Genomic DNA, 14940 nt, shown 5'->3' on the forward strand with positions numbered 1-14940 from the left:
GAACCACCAGGGGAACCTGCTTTCACACCGTACATTGTGGTGCTTTCGGGGCTCAGAGTTTCCCAAATGAAAAGCTTCTGAGATGGAAGAGACAGGCTTTATCAAATGAACAAGTATAGACCATTGTCTCTGCTTCCCTCCCTTTCAGGCTCTGTTCACACACTTGCCTGGGCCCATCTTCCCAGGGCGGGCCTCACTCCTGAGCACCTATTTGCTGTCTGCCTTACTCACCTGTGACGAGCAGACACCTTTCCATCACGGACCCCCCCACTGTTCCCATGGAGTCAGACTCCACCCTGGAATCTGCCTGCCCTTTCTTCCTCACCAGGTGCTTCATGAGCTCTGGGATTAGAGAAGGGGGGGTGGGGGTCTCATGAATAAATCCAAGTGTTCCAAGAAAGCCCACAGACTCCTGGGTACCATGGCCAGTGGCCCAAGGTTCAGCCCTGAGACCACTGGGGCAGCAACCCAGCAGCAAAGGCCACATGAGAGCCAGTGACGTGGACAAAGGGACCCGGGTAGCAGCGTCCTCCCTGGCAGCAATCCAGAGAGTCTCTTGGGCAGACAGAACTAGGAAAGTCTTCCTACAATGGGATCCATGCTTGGGGATCTCCAGGGAGCAACGGTGTAAAAAGTCACTGTTGATGCGGCATCTCGCAGAGGTCCGCTCGGAGCAAAAACGTGACTCCAGCTGGACCTTCCCCTTGTGCTGACCAGAACTAGCACGGGCCTCGTGCTCCCGCTGGCTGGCCGTGCTGGGGTTCAGAGTGCAGCTGGCGGCAAGGCCCGCTTCCCTGCCTGCTCTTGGCAAAGCAAGCTGCAGGTCCGGCAAGTCTGAGGCGAAGGAGCATCCTGCCTCCACCGGGGTCTCTCTCTGAAACCTGAGAAAAGGCTGTCTTTGTACTCGAAAAGGATCGGAAAGTTGGGTCAAAAGTTTACAGCTTTTTTTACTCAGAGGACTTTTTTAAGAAGAAAAAAATCACTTTCCCCTACAGGTCCCCAGTCATTAATTTTTACATTTTTTCTTTTTTTGGCTGGAAGAAGTTTTGATGCTGCTGCGATTCCCAAGTAGCCGGGCCTTCTTATCTGCCAGGCTCGGCCTCCACGCCCTGCAGGTTGGGCAGCTCCATAATTTCACTGGGGTTTTATCTGGTGCCAAGCGGAGGTTCGGTGTCATCTCGACACTTGCTGATCAAGAGCAGTCCTGGTCTGACGGCTCACGGGGCTGAGAAAACTTAAGAAGACAGACAGTCCTGGCAGAGGCAGCGAGGGCCTCACAGGGAGGCCAAGTCTTAAAGGTTTGAGCACCATCTTCTGGTCAGTCATTGGCCTTTGAAAACTTCATTTACTTCCTAACGGGAAGATCCCTGAACTGACAAGCTCAAGCGATTTGCACAGAAAATGAGCACGCGGCTGGAGGTGGGAGCGAGTTGCTGAGCTGCCTGCAGAGAGCGGGCCGGTGGTGAGGGCCATACTATGGCCCTTCCGGCAAAGAGTGATGGCGATAAAAGGACTGACCGTGACTCGAATCGACCCCCGCCCCCGCTGGTGTCTGGTGATGTGAAATGTGCTTAGAGAGAAGCAGTGGCCTTGTCTTCGGGTGGCCTGTATCATGAGGGTGAGGGATCAGACAGGGGGTCAGCCGCACAAGCTGGCAGGGAGCCGTGCTGGGCGTGGACACGCTGCCCTCGCAGACATCAACCTTCTGGCATCAAGGAAAGGAAGATAAATGCTAGCCATTCCCTCTGAACGGCAGGAACCTATATCTATCTAATTGCACTTCATAATGGATTCCACAAACCATTAATTATCGGATTATATTTTGGGAACTGAAGAAAAAAAAAAAAAGCTTTGTGAAATTCAGACTCCAGAGGCCCGCTGGCCAGCACTCCCCATGGCAGCCGGGAAGGGCGCTGCGAGTGGGGCTACACACATGCAGGGGAGACCGGGGCAGCAGGAGGAATCGGGAGCCGAGGCCTCCAGGCTGGGTGGAAGTGTGAGGCTTTGATTAAGGAAAGGGGATAAGGACACCACGGAAACACTGTGGGAACCAGCCTCCAGTACAGAACACCATGAGGAGTTTCCAGGAGGGCAGGCGTGGTTTGCAGCTACGTGGCCTCACACTGGACACCCGCACGGCTATGGGAAGGGCCGATGGAATCGACGGGGTTGGCCTCAGCCTGGAAATGAGGCCTTCCTGATGGGCATGCTGTTACCAGGCCTACGGCTGCCATGCAGGGGGCTGGGAGGATGCCAGACATGAGGGAAGGGATCCTGCACGGCCTGACGGTGTGGTTCTCTCGCTTTTCAATGGCCAGAAGGCCCTGGCAGCGTGTGCTGGCCCACTCCGCGGGCCACGGTCCCACCTGGAACTGCCCCTCCACATACTGCGGGCTGCCGGTGTGTCACACCTGTCCCTCTGACCACCGGCCTTGGCTCCACTGCTCCTTCAGCCTCTGTTTCAGAAGCCTCACTCCGCCTGCAGGAGGACAGGGTCACAGAGGCCGCCGCAGGAGGCCTGTGGGGAGCGGGCCTGCCGGCCACAGGGGGTGGTCGTGTTGGCTGCCAATGACTCAGAAGCTAGTTTTATGAGAACAGCCGTGCTTCTGCCCCCTTCCCAAGGGAGACCACTTGGGTTGGTGTGAAGCTAAGATGCTCAATACTGTGCCAGGGAGGAAGGGCAACAGGCAAGTGTGGAGCTTTTCCTCCACTGCACACGCAGGACCCCCCTCGCCATGAGCAGCCACTCATTTGGCCTCCCCACAGATCAGGGTGACAGTCCCGTCCAGCAAGTCCTCCACGGTCACGGCCACGAGCTCAGAGCTGGTCTGGGCTGTCTGTGAATCTGGCAATGTCACGAACACCTGCGAGCCAGCAAGCTGGGTCTCCTCCAACGTGACCACCTGCTCCGTCGGGGCCACAGGCTCTGGGGCCTGGATCACCTGCAAGGGAAAGACCGTGAGGCAGCGCTGGGCAGTGTCCACAGCTGGCTCCCCAGAATTTACATGGTTTTCCTCTCACGCTGTAATGATGGTATTTATGTTTTCACCTGAGGAGAGCAATTACATGTGCCTAATGGGAAGAGGCAAGTCTAACACACCCGTGATGCAAAAGAGAAGGCAGGCAAACAATTTAAATAACTCTGTGTGCTAAATTGCTGTAATTTAGCTCAGTACGCCATCTCAGGGCGCCCGGACTCTATGATTACACACCAGTGAACGTGGGCTCAGTTTCTCACACTGGTTTTCCTGTCTCGAGGATTACACCACAGAGCTAAGTGCCATGTGAAAGGAATGCTACTGAATGAAGGTGGTTCGTGTCATGCTTGGACCAGGGAAACAGGGGTGGCTGACTGGAAACCTCGGCTTGCTGTAGGTGGCGTGTCTTGGCATTGATCAGGCAGAGGGCCTCACTTGGGAGGCTAGGTGGCTACAGGAGGAAGAACAGGTGGGCAAAATGTGGCTTCTGTCAGCTCCCTCACGCAGCTCCCCTGGCTGGAGGCACAGGCTTCTTTCTACAGGCCACATGCACCCCTTTCAAATGGGCATCAGCTCTTAGAGATGATGTTCCCATCACCGGGAGAACTAGTCTGCTTAAGAGCACCTACTTCCTGCCTGAACCTCAACCTTCTGAGCCATGGAGCTCAGAATAGCTGACGCTGTTAATGCGGAGTGCCCACAGAGGGCTCAGCCACCCTGATTCCTGAGGGGTGGCTGAGAGCGGAGAGTGTCCTCCTCTAGACAGGAACGGAGAGACGGGGATGCCAAGCTCAGCCACGTCTCTGCTGTGAGAGGGAAGAGGCTGACTGTGTGTGACGTTCAATAAAAAATCATCTGGGACAGCAGCTTTCAAATTGTCATTTTCTTTTAGCAACGGACTCTTTTCTGTTTCCCCCCTGCAAAGGACATCTTACCAAGAATCCTAATATATATATATATATAACATATATATTTATATATATATATAGCATATATATTTATATATATATATAACATATATATTTATATATATATATAGCATATATATTTATATATATATATATAACATATATATTTATATATATATATAAATAAATAAAAGCAGAGCTGTTCTTGAAATGGCAGCAGGAGCACCCAGAGCCCTGGGCACCTGCCTTGCCCTCTGCTCTGCACAGAGGCCTGCAGGAACTCAGCTAAAGGGACTGCTCAACGGGACGGGATGGGGTGCAGCCCAGCCAGCTCACAGTCCCTCTCTGGTCCATCTGCAATTTACTGTCAATCAACAGAATGGAGCTTCATTTCCTCTTCTGCCCACCCTCTCTGGAGAAGATGGGAAGAACGGTAAGAGTTCCAGAGACACAAAGAGGGGCGGGAGCAAACACAGCCTTGAGACCGAGAAGAGGCGGGTTTTCCCCCAGAAAAGCCCAGACATTCAAACATGCTCTGAGCCCAGCCCACAGGGGCTATCAAGCTTAGGGCTTTCAACCAAAGGAGCTCCCAACAAAGAGCTCACCCACCTCCTCCGAGGGTTCCTGCAACTCTGACCACACCCGACAGTGGTCCGCAGAGGGTGAGCGAGGGTGTGAATGGGAAGGACAGGCCCAGGTCATTCTGCTTTTAGAATTCTTTTTCCAGCCTCTCTATACCCAGGGGCCGTATCACAGGTAGCCACCAGGTGGTCCAGAGAAGCTTCTGCAAGATCCTCCTGGCCATGAAGTCATCACTTACGGGGCCCCTTGAGAGTCCCAGGGAGAAAGGCTAGTTGTCTGAAGGGGCTGCCTCCGGAGAAGCCTCCAGACCCCTGGGTCCGCAACCCCGCATCCAAGGCCCCACAATCACCTGCACCATCTGCGACTGGGTTTCAGCGCCCAGCACCTTCGGGTGTTCAGACTCCAGGTGGCAGTCCAGCTGGGCCTGTGAGGTGAAGAGCTCCCCACAGAGCTCACAGGGGAAGGTGCTCTCCGACTGTTTGAAGTGCTCCGTGGTGACGTGGTGCTGAAGGGCCCCTGGGAAGCGGAAGGTGGCCGCACAGTACAGGCAGCGGAAGGGCTGCGACCCTGCAGGAGGGGGATGGAGGCATGGCTGGGGCAGCCAGAGCGGGGCGGGGCCGGGAAGGGGCGGGGCATCTAGGGGCAGCTCTTCAGCTTGTGTGGGGCCTGGAGCTTGAACAACTTGGAGAGGTCTCTTTAGGAAAATTAGTGCAAATTTACACAAACAGGATTAGGGGCAGAGCTTTGGAAAAGTCCTGCCAGTGACAGGCCCCAAGTCCAGCTTCATTAGCATCCGATTCAAGCTAAATCTGCCTCTGCCAAAGCCTATTATTCATTCATTTAATGGTAATGACACTATTTTGTCACTTTTATCATCTCTGAAATGGGATCAATGACAGCTACCGCTGCTGCAAGCCGTGGAGGCCAGGTGTAACTGTCCACAAGTGCCTGTGCGCGCATGCCTAAAGGGGCAGCATGGAGACCTGCAGGATGCTTGTCCACTGCCTGAAAGAAAAGCCCTGAGATGGCAGCGGCGCGTGTTTCTAACTCACAGGAACCAAACGTGAGTTAAATGAGAGATCAGGGTTGGATGGTCAGCTGCATTCCCAAAGCAGGAATCAGAAGAGACTAGCTCTACTTTAATGCTCAGGAGACCAAAACCGCAGGCGTTACCACGCGCTCCCTGACTGGCGCCCTTGATGGCAGAGGACAATTCTGTGTGGGATAACACTCATGCCAACAATCTCACCTGAGCGCTACTCTGGGAAAAGTAGCGCTGAGTTCTTATGTTAATCAACTTACTTAATGGCAGACGAGAGTGCATAAAAATCTACGTCAAATTGAGCCCAGAGCAGAACTTAGGATAACCAGTTTTTCTAATGGTTTGTTAAAAATGGTGCCTTTTAAATAACTGGCATTTAGGTTTGATGGGACAGAGCAGGAACGCTAATCACAGGTAATGCGTAAGATGCCTCCCTGTGCAGGGCCTGGAGAGTGTTCTGTGCACTAACATGTTCAGCTCTCACAGTTGCCCTGCGAGGTAGGCAGTACCGTCGGCCCTGTGCTGTAGCTGAGGCACAACTCGGCTGTCACTTGGCCTGGGCTGTGCAGCCGTAAGGGCACGGGGAGGGGAACACCCTGGGCCGCCCTGCCCTGGGGCGCCTCGCGGGCACCGACCTGAATGCTGGCACTTGATGTGGACCTGCAGCAGCGCTGGCGTGGGGAAGAGCTCCTTGCACTGGTCACACTCATGGAACTTCACGTCTGCGCGGCGCACGAGCAGAGGCATGGAAAGAACGAAAGGAAGACTCTCGCAGGCTGGGGAGCAACGGGGCTGGGGCGAGGGCGCACAGTAGCGGGCATCTGCCAAGTGCTAGGAACCCGACACCTACACTAGGGGCTGCCCCGAAAGGCCGTTCGGTTTTTCTGCCCGATGTTGGCTGCTGGCCAACCCAATACACCAGCGAAATGAGTGGTAAAGAGCGCCAGAATGCCTGGATGTAAAGGGGATTACTGCAGGATCAAAGGAGGAAACACCCGGAGGAAACATGCCATGCGCTCAGGAAACCCTCCCTGAGTGCAAGCTGCTGTCTCTATGCCCCCATTTACCGGCCACGCAGGTGTGAATAATTGGCCTTCTGAAGAGAAGGAAATAGGTTCAGAGCGAGGGGTCACTTTCCAAGGTCACACACTGGAGTCAGGATTCCCACCCCGGCCTGCGTGCCACCCGGGGACGGCGGGAGTCACGTTGCTCAAGGTTCCAGGACCTCTGCTACTCAAGCCAGTGTCATGGGTGGACTGACTGACGTGGTGCCCGCGGGTGTGCCGGGGCACGACGGGGAGTCACCGAAGCACCCCGTGCTCCAGCACGGGGAGGAGCGATTTGGGGCTGGAGCCCAGGGCCCTAGGCCACCAGGCCCCTCCCACTCGCCAGCCCGCGCTCCCTGTCCGGGGCACCCCAGCTTCACCTGCATGCTCTGTTTTGATGTGCTTCTTGTGTTCAAGCGTGTTGGGGAAGGTTCTGTCACAGGAGCTGCACTGGAGGGACGAGAACTTGGAAGATCGATGGTTCTGAGCAGCAAACACGTCTGGGTGGTGGGTCCGGTTGTGGTACCACAAGCCGGACAGTTGCTGAAAGGAATGTGGCAAGCGTCAGGTCTTAAATGTTCTGGCAAGCTGGAGGGTTCACAAAGACTCAGGAGAGACAGGCGCTCCCAGGGAAGCTTATGATCTGGAGTCCCACTCTCTTTTTTTTAAGGAGTCTACTTGAGCAAAAATTGATTTGAATAAGGCAGCACCCAATCTTAGCAGACAGAAAGGAGCTCCGAGGAGTGGGGAGTCCAGTTAGTTAGTCGACCTGGAGTCTCACTCTTACCCAACACCGTGAGCGCTGACAGGCGAGGGGAGGCTGGTGTTCATGGGAACAAGGTGCCCGTGTATTTACTGAGGCCACTACAGGGCAGGGCTGGGCCCTTCAGAAACGCAGCCTCACAGTAAGTCTAGGAGGGAGGTGCTAGGCTCTCTGCAGTGCCTAAGGTCACACGATTAGCAAACAGAAGCACCAGGAGTCACACCCTGGCCTGCTGTCTCTTGGAGGCCCAGGGTGCAGCCGGGAAACCTTCTGGAGAGAGGCTGCTGTGCCAGCTCCGAAAGCCAGTGTCCCTTCTTCCCAGGTACCGGAGCGGTGCTGTGACACTCTCCCCACAGTTCCAGGGTTTCCTAGAGACTCAGCCCAGGTCTCACCCGGCTCTGCAAATCCAACATCTCAGCACAAGGCTCAGAACAAAGCTACCTGTCCATTTCAGTTGAGCTGAAATGAGCTGCTGGGCATCCCTCTGCACCCAAATGTTACAGATGCCAGCAAGGGCCATCCTCTGCTCTGTGGTCTCAGAGAGCGTTTCATAGATGCGGTTTCTTTTTAGATCCATAGGGGGTTTCACTTAATTACATAGCAAACTCTAAGGTAAAAAAACAAAACAAAAACAGAGCTCTTCCCGAGGAGTTAAGGAAAAAAAAAAAAAAAAAAAAGAAACCCACAAAACACCAGTAATTCTGCTAAACAAGATAATTCCAGCTATTGTCATCCTCACATCCCTTGACACACAGATCAATAGGTTCCAAAGAATGTTGAGTATCCAGGGGAAAAGCAGCATTCAGTACAGGACAAGGCTGAACTCTAAGAGAAGGAGGGCAAGGACTCTTGGCTCCAATAAAAGCTCCTAGCCAGCCCCACTCTGACCAGTGACAGCAGAGGAGCTGGGTAAGCTATGAGCTGCATGCTTTATGAGAGCCAGCTGCGCGGTCATATCCTGGAGGCCAGGGGTGTCCCACAAGCCGCCAGCCCCAGGGGACCGAGGGAGACCAGAGGGAGGGAGGGTTGGGGGGGCCGCCGGCTGGGCTCCCGCGGGGGCCAGGCTCACCTGGTAGGCCTTGTTGCAGATCCCGCAGCTGAAAGGTTTCCCCCCGACGTGGGTCACCATGTGCCGCTCCAGCATGGATGGGGCACTGAAGATCTTGCCGCACGTCGGGCAGGGGTGGTACTCCTTGGAGTGCACCTCGTGGATGTGCTTGCGGTGGTCCTGCAGAGTGGGGAAGCTCATCCTGCACTTCTTGCAGTCGTATGGGTCTTCGATGTCTGGTGGGCGGGGGAGACACCACAGGCAACAGTCAGTGAGGAGCGGCTGGCTGTGTACAGTTCCAGAGGCAAGACTGCTCAGAGGTCACGTGGGGCCACGGAGCCCAGGGCCGGAGTCACTGCATTTACCATGCAGCCACTTTCCACCCTCGTCCTAGGGCAGGGGTGAGACTCCTCCGAGGCTTCTGGACCAAGCACCATTTAAAGACTGAGCATTTAAGGACTGATGCTGAAGCTGAAACTCCAACACTCTGGCCACCTGACGCAAAGAACTGACTCATCTGAAAAGACCTTGACGCTGGGAAAGATTGAAGGCGGGAGGAGAAGGGGATGATGGAGGCTGAGATGGTGGGATGGCATCACTGACCAATGGACAGGAATTTGAGTAAACTCCGGGAGTTGGTGATGGACAGGGAAGCCTGGGGTGTTGCAGTCCACGGGGTGGCAAAGAGTCGGACACAACTGAGCAACTGAACTGAACTGAGCATTAAGCAGTTTACCTCGATTCCTCACTTTGCATCTTACAAGTCAAACTTCATTTTACTGTTTTCCAGGAAGTATGGCTCTTCCCTTCCCCTGACAGTGGGGGTTGCTGTGAAGTTCTCGAATTCTCTACAGAGACTACCCACACATCACTCCTGAAGCATCACTACTTCCTTTGCGGGCAGTAGGACGACTCGAGAGGAGGAATGTGTCCTTGATCCCCACTTTAGATTCAATGACAGAAACATTTTCCTAAGCTGTGTCTACTAAGTGCCATATGACGGGTGAGTTTTAAGTGCCCTCCATGCCCTCATTCACTTAACCCTTCCAATAACCCTATGTGCAGATGCCGTGATCAGTCCTACTTTACAGGTTAGGAAAATCAAGCTTTAGAGAATGGCGTGAGTAGGATGCCGCGGAGGTGGGTAACAAGGCCCTCCTCTGCACTGCATGCTTAACCGGACAAGGCAACTCCTCGGGGGAACCTCAAGAATTAGAACTAGCACTGATGAAGGCTTCATTTGCCAGCCCTGTGGCAGAAGACTTCAGTCCTTTCTCTGAACAGCAAGTAAGATGTTTTAATAATAAAATCCTTTGCCCACAAGAAAGGCCCAGCCCACAAGCCAATCTCCTGTGTGTGCTGACTCAGACTGGCTTGGGAATCCTGACATGCGGCAGCACTTGGGATTGTCAACTGGTTTCCCCACGGACATGAGCTCGTGAGATCTCAGAGTCACACTGTCTTCTAAGACACCTGACGGAATTCTCCAGAAGCAGCGAGGAGACCATGAAACAGGCAAGAACAGCCGACGAGAGAGGGGCCTGGATGCTGGACCCGCTGCAGGCGCCGTGCGCCAAGTCATGGCAGAGTGTTCGGGGTCTGCTCTACTCTGAAAACTGACGAAGTCTGCCCCTCTGCTGACCCCGCGTAATGCTACTGGGACAACGTGACCGGAGCAGAAGGCCACTGAGAGAGGCTGAGAGGACTTCCCGGTTGCGGTGTCGACTCTAAGCCAGATCTCACTCGTCTGCGAGCTACCGCAACTAGGCCTGCTGGGCAACCTTGTGAAACTCCTTGGGGGGGATGGGGGTCGGGGAGGGGGGCACTTCATGTTTCCTGCACTGCCCAGTGTCCAGCCGCACGCTGGGCACACGCAAGCTCTGGCCAAGTGCCTTGCTGGCCGCCTGACAACAGGCCTGAATGTGCTGACAGAAAGCACATGTTTGTGAGATACTGTATTTGCCAACAGCTAGAAACTGGTGAGTGGGGAACAGAGGCAGGGAGGGGAAAAGGGAAGAAGGGGATGCAAGGTGCGGGGCGTGAGAAAGAAGACGGGCTCTGACGGTGACAGATGGCACCGGAGACGGCTGCTCTTGTCACCAACGCTATCTGGCATTCACTGTGCGTTTTCTGTGTGTCAGGCATGGAGCCTCACGCTTTGTGTGTGAGATCTCTTCTGCTCTCCCAGCAACACGGTGTGGCAGTGTTAGGATTTCCTCTAGCTTACAGAAGGGGTGGAGCTTAGCGAGATAAGGAAATCTGTTTAAGGCTTGAGGAAGTAAACGGCAGAGTAGCCAAGATTCACACCCAGGCCTGTGTGATTTCAGACCTGGGCTCTTAAGCCCCTGCTGGACTCTGCTGATCACGTGCCTCCTACAACTAGAGCTGCTGCAGACAGGGTGACCACCCATGTCTCCTTGCTGATTTCTTGTTGACGCCCGCGCGTGCTCAGTTGCTTCAGTTACATCCGACTCTTGGTGACCCCATGGGCTGTAGCCCACCAGGCTCCTCTGTCCGTGGGATTCTCCAGGCAAGAATACTGGAGCGGGCTGCCGTGCCCTCCTCCTCCAGGGGGTCTTCCCGACCCAGGGACTGAACCTGCACCTCCTGTGTCTCCTGCACTGCAGGCAGGTTCTTTACCCACTGAGCACCGGGGAAGAAGCCCTTTCTCGATGACGGGGGACCACGAAATCTCCTCTCCCTCCCTGCTCTGTGTGTAGAACAGATGTGTGTCTCTACCTGTAGCAGCTCTAGTCGAAGGGGACAAAGACGGGGCAGACTCCACTAACTGAGTGAACACAAGGCATCCAGAAGAGGATGCTGGGCAGGCGGCTTTTAAGGAGTACTGCGAGGGGCCACACGCTACACGTTACTTCACAAAGTGTCCAGGCTGCTCCTGGGGGAAAGGCAGGTTATGGACCAGAAGGAGTGGGGAGAGGCGGGGCGGGAGGAGAGGAAAGCAGCTCACTGGACAAATGGGAAGTATTCTGGGGCCCTGCGAGCCTGTCCGTCACAGAGGCTCTCCTTCAAACAAAACTGGCCTCTGTCAGCCAAGCAGAGCCAGGTGGGCTAAACCAGAAGACAAGGAAATAGCCCAGACGGGGAAATGAGGCATCACACAGAGACACGTGAAAATGGGATTCTTCTTGAAATAGCAGAGAGGGACTCCAGCTTTTTGCAGGAGGACAGGGGAGGGGAAGGCACTGAGCGGGGGCCCAGGAGGGTGGAGAGACAGCTGCTGTGAGGACCACTGCGTGCCTTCCCAGGGCCTGGCCGGTGCCCAGTGCCTGACATCCGCAGCCTCAGTACGTACTGTGAAAGGTGTGCAGGTGGATGGAAAGGCCGTTGGCCTGCCGGAAGCCCTTGCCACAGTCTCTGCAGACATACGGCTTGTCGCCGGTGTGGGTCCTCACGTGGCGGGACAGCTCGATGGACTGGGCAAACACAGCATCACAGTACTGGCAGGCATACATTTTCCCTGGAAATACATGGCAGTCTATCAGAGCCAGCAGTGGACATGTAGGGCATTCATAAAAACACGATCACGTTCTAAGGCACACGGCAGGGAAATATAACCTGGGAGGTGACAGGAGAACATCAGGCAACGGGCAACGCACTGGGTGCGAGGTCTGGGCCATCCGATCAGATGGCACCTCACCAACACAGCTGACCGCACAGAGGGTGGCAGTGTGGTCTCCCTGCCGAGGCGAAGGACAGAGTTCTCACCACACAAGACTAGCCGTCTGTTAATCCGGCCACTGCAAGTGTGGAAGAGCTTATTCCATTCTCAGGAAACAGATAGATTCTCGAGCCCAGGAACACCTGAGTCTGGACCCCTTCGAAAACACACAGGGCAGAAATGCACATAAAAATGACAGACACGGCCTCAGAGAGGAATGAAAGTTTTCTGCCAGCAACTTGCTCTTGCCTTCTCTATTTTCTCATGCATGGAATGAAAATACAACTACCAGACTAGACTGCCAAAGAGTATTAGAAAACACTGGTAAAGAGCGTGTCTGGAAACCTGGTACTTGTTAAAAAAAAAAAAAAAAAGCTAGAACATCGGTACCTCCAGTCTCCCTTATGGGCCAACAACAAAGCGGGAAAACCTATAAGGTTAGGGTCCAGACCCCCCAGATCATAGGGTCGCCCTTAACTAGGGGGATCAGCCTCATTTTCACTTTTTGTATGTTTACCCTTTGGAATAAAATTTTGTTAGGAGAGAAAAGGGTTTCTAGAACCAAGAGCTGAAATTATCTGAAGCCTGGGACTCAGGCTTAGGCCTTCTCCACCTCCACCTTCTGGATGATCTCATCTCAGAACCTTGCGTTCCATCTGTACACTCGCAGCTCCCACATTTAGAGCATCAGCTCCAGACTTAGAGTCACTGCCTACCAGTCTTCCTCTCCACTTGGAGGTCTAAGAGGTATCTCAAATTATCACATACTAGGACAGAGCTCCAGGTTCTCTACCCTCCAACCCCGACACACTCTCCTTCTCCCTCTCCAGTTTCCCCCTTTTCCTTAAAGGGCAGCATCACTTGCCTGGTTGCTCCTGCCTAAACCCCTAAGCCATCCTTAATGCCTCTCATTCCCTCACATCCCACATCTAATCCATTCTCCATCCTGTCGCTTCCACTTTCAACAATACAGCCCCCAACTTGAAAGTCTTTTTACACTTCCCCAACACAGCTCTCATCAAAAAGCCCATCACCTCCACCATGGATTAACCATCTCTTTAAAGCCCAGCACCTCCACAATGGACTAACCATCTCTTTGAAGCCCAGCACCTCCACAATGGACTCACCATCTCTTAAAGCCCAGCACCTCCACAATGGGCTCACCATCTCTTTGTTTATACTATACGCCTGCCTTGTTAGGGTTACTGTCCAGAGTGGTCAGAGTTCACCCGACAGACTGTGCGTCAGATCCTACCCCTCCGTGTGGTAGACAGAACAAAGGTCCCAAAGAGGTCTACACCCTCGCCCTTAAGGCTTGTGCACACGTCACCTTACATGGCAAAGGGACTTGGCAGATGTAACTAAGGAGATGAGGGCACCCTGGGTTACCCCAGTAGGCCCAACTGGAATCTCAAAGGTCCTTCGAAGAGGCAGGGAGGACAGGCAAGGGGGGGAGGGGCACAATGACAAGGCAGAGACTGCAGCTACGGAACCCCCTCTGGCAGCTGCGAGAAGCAGGGAACAAACTCCCTGAGATCCTCCAGGAGGAACGCACTCCACTGAAACTTTGGTGCTAAGCTTCCTAAGACCCATTTTGGATTTTTAACCTTCAAAATGGTAAAAGATAATACACTGATGCTGTTTCAAGCCACTGTTTCTGGAAATTTTTTACAGCAGCAATAGAAACTAACACTCCTCACATTAAAAGCCAAGTCCTAACCTTGGCTCCTATGATCCTGTAAGAGCCGGCCTTTGGTGACCTCTCTGACCTTACTTCTCAACACTGGACCCTCGTGGACTGTGCTTCAGCCCCTTCTCGTTCGCTCGGGCCCCTCGCGCAGGTGAGGCTCTCTCACTCGCGTGCAGGATGTAGGGGGTGTGGTCCACACCGTGACGCCCTCGCAGATCTTCCACTGGCCCCATCTCCCCTGCATCTGGCTTTCTACTCAGATCTCACCTGCCCTCACTGTGGACAGAAATATACAGGGCCCGACCCTCACCCCCACTGCTTGCTTGGCTTTATTTTCCCTCACTGCAATGACCACTATCTGACTTTATGTTATACATTGATATATGGTCGGTTTTACCCACTGGAAGGTAGTTCCATGAGGGTGTGTATAGTTGCACTATCTCTAGCGCCTGGAATGGTGCTCAAGAAACTCATTCCCTCTGTAAACGTTTACTGAGGCCCTCCTCTTGCTGAGGACTATTCTAAGTTTCACAGATACAGCGGAAGGAGGGGGCAAAAAGACTGAGTGCTCTACAGCTTGCAGCTTGCATTCTAACGGGGGAGATCAACTATAAACAAAATAAAGACGGCAGATGACAGACTGAGCCTATGGTAAGCTCTATGGAGAAAACCAACACAGCAGGGCCGAGTGCTGAGGGTTCACACAGGGTGGGCAGGAGAGGCCTCACGGGAAAGGCGAGGCATGCGTGAGGACTTGCAGGTGGGGAGGAAGTGAAGCCTGGAGGCGTCTGAAGGGAAGGCCTTCCAAGCAGAGGGACAGCCAGAACGCAGGCCAGCAGGAGGTGCCCCGCCGGTCAGAGGCCTCGCAGGGAGGCTGCGGCAGGTGGAGCAGAGCGAGCGGAGAGCAGCGAGGGAGGCTGCGGCAGGTGGAGCAGAGCGAGCAAGTGGAGAGCAGCGAGGGATAAGGTCGGAGGGGCATCTGGGGACTTGCTCAGGAGACTAGCAGGCTATCTTCAGAGTTCACACCAACTGGGGTGAAAAACCTCTGTGGGGCTTTGAGCAGAGACGTGGCCTGCTATGGTTTAGCTTTCAGAGGCTCACTTGAGCCTGCGCGTTGAGCATGCTGCGCAGAGAAAGGGGGTGAGGGGGGAGACCAGTTAGGACGCAACAACAGTGACCCAGGTGAGGTGATGGCAGCGTTCGT

General features: G+C 54.2%; 1 protein-coding gene across 2 annotated transcripts in view; it reads right to left on the reverse strand.

The window, feature by feature from the left end:
• Window positions 1-813: 813 nt before the first annotated feature.
• The window catches only part of ZBTB40 (zinc finger and BTB domain containing 40), a 37550-nt gene continuing 23423 nt past the window's right edge, over window positions 814-14940 (reverse strand). For both annotated transcript variants that reach the window (XM_068968178.1, XM_068968177.1), the window contains 6 exons: window positions 11681-11845; window positions 8389-8603; window positions 6937-7099; window positions 6146-6232; window positions 4818-5035; window positions 814-2942 (listed from right to left, as the gene is read on the reverse strand). In XM_068968178.1, the coding sequence (XP_068824279.1) occupies window positions 2748-2942; window positions 4818-5035; window positions 6146-6232; window positions 6937-7099; window positions 8389-8603; window positions 11681-11845 (1043 nt within the window). In that variant the 3' untranslated portion in view covers window positions 814-2747. The remainder of the gene's footprint in view (window positions 2943-4817; window positions 5036-6145; window positions 6233-6936; window positions 7100-8388; window positions 8604-11680; window positions 11846-14940) is intronic.

The sequence above is a fragment of the Capricornis sumatraensis genome, chromosome 3 (assembly GCF_032405125.1).
Source record: "Capricornis sumatraensis isolate serow.1 chromosome 3, serow.2, whole genome shotgun sequence".
Taxonomy (NCBI): Eukaryota; Metazoa; Chordata; class Mammalia; order Artiodactyla; family Bovidae; genus Capricornis; species Capricornis sumatraensis.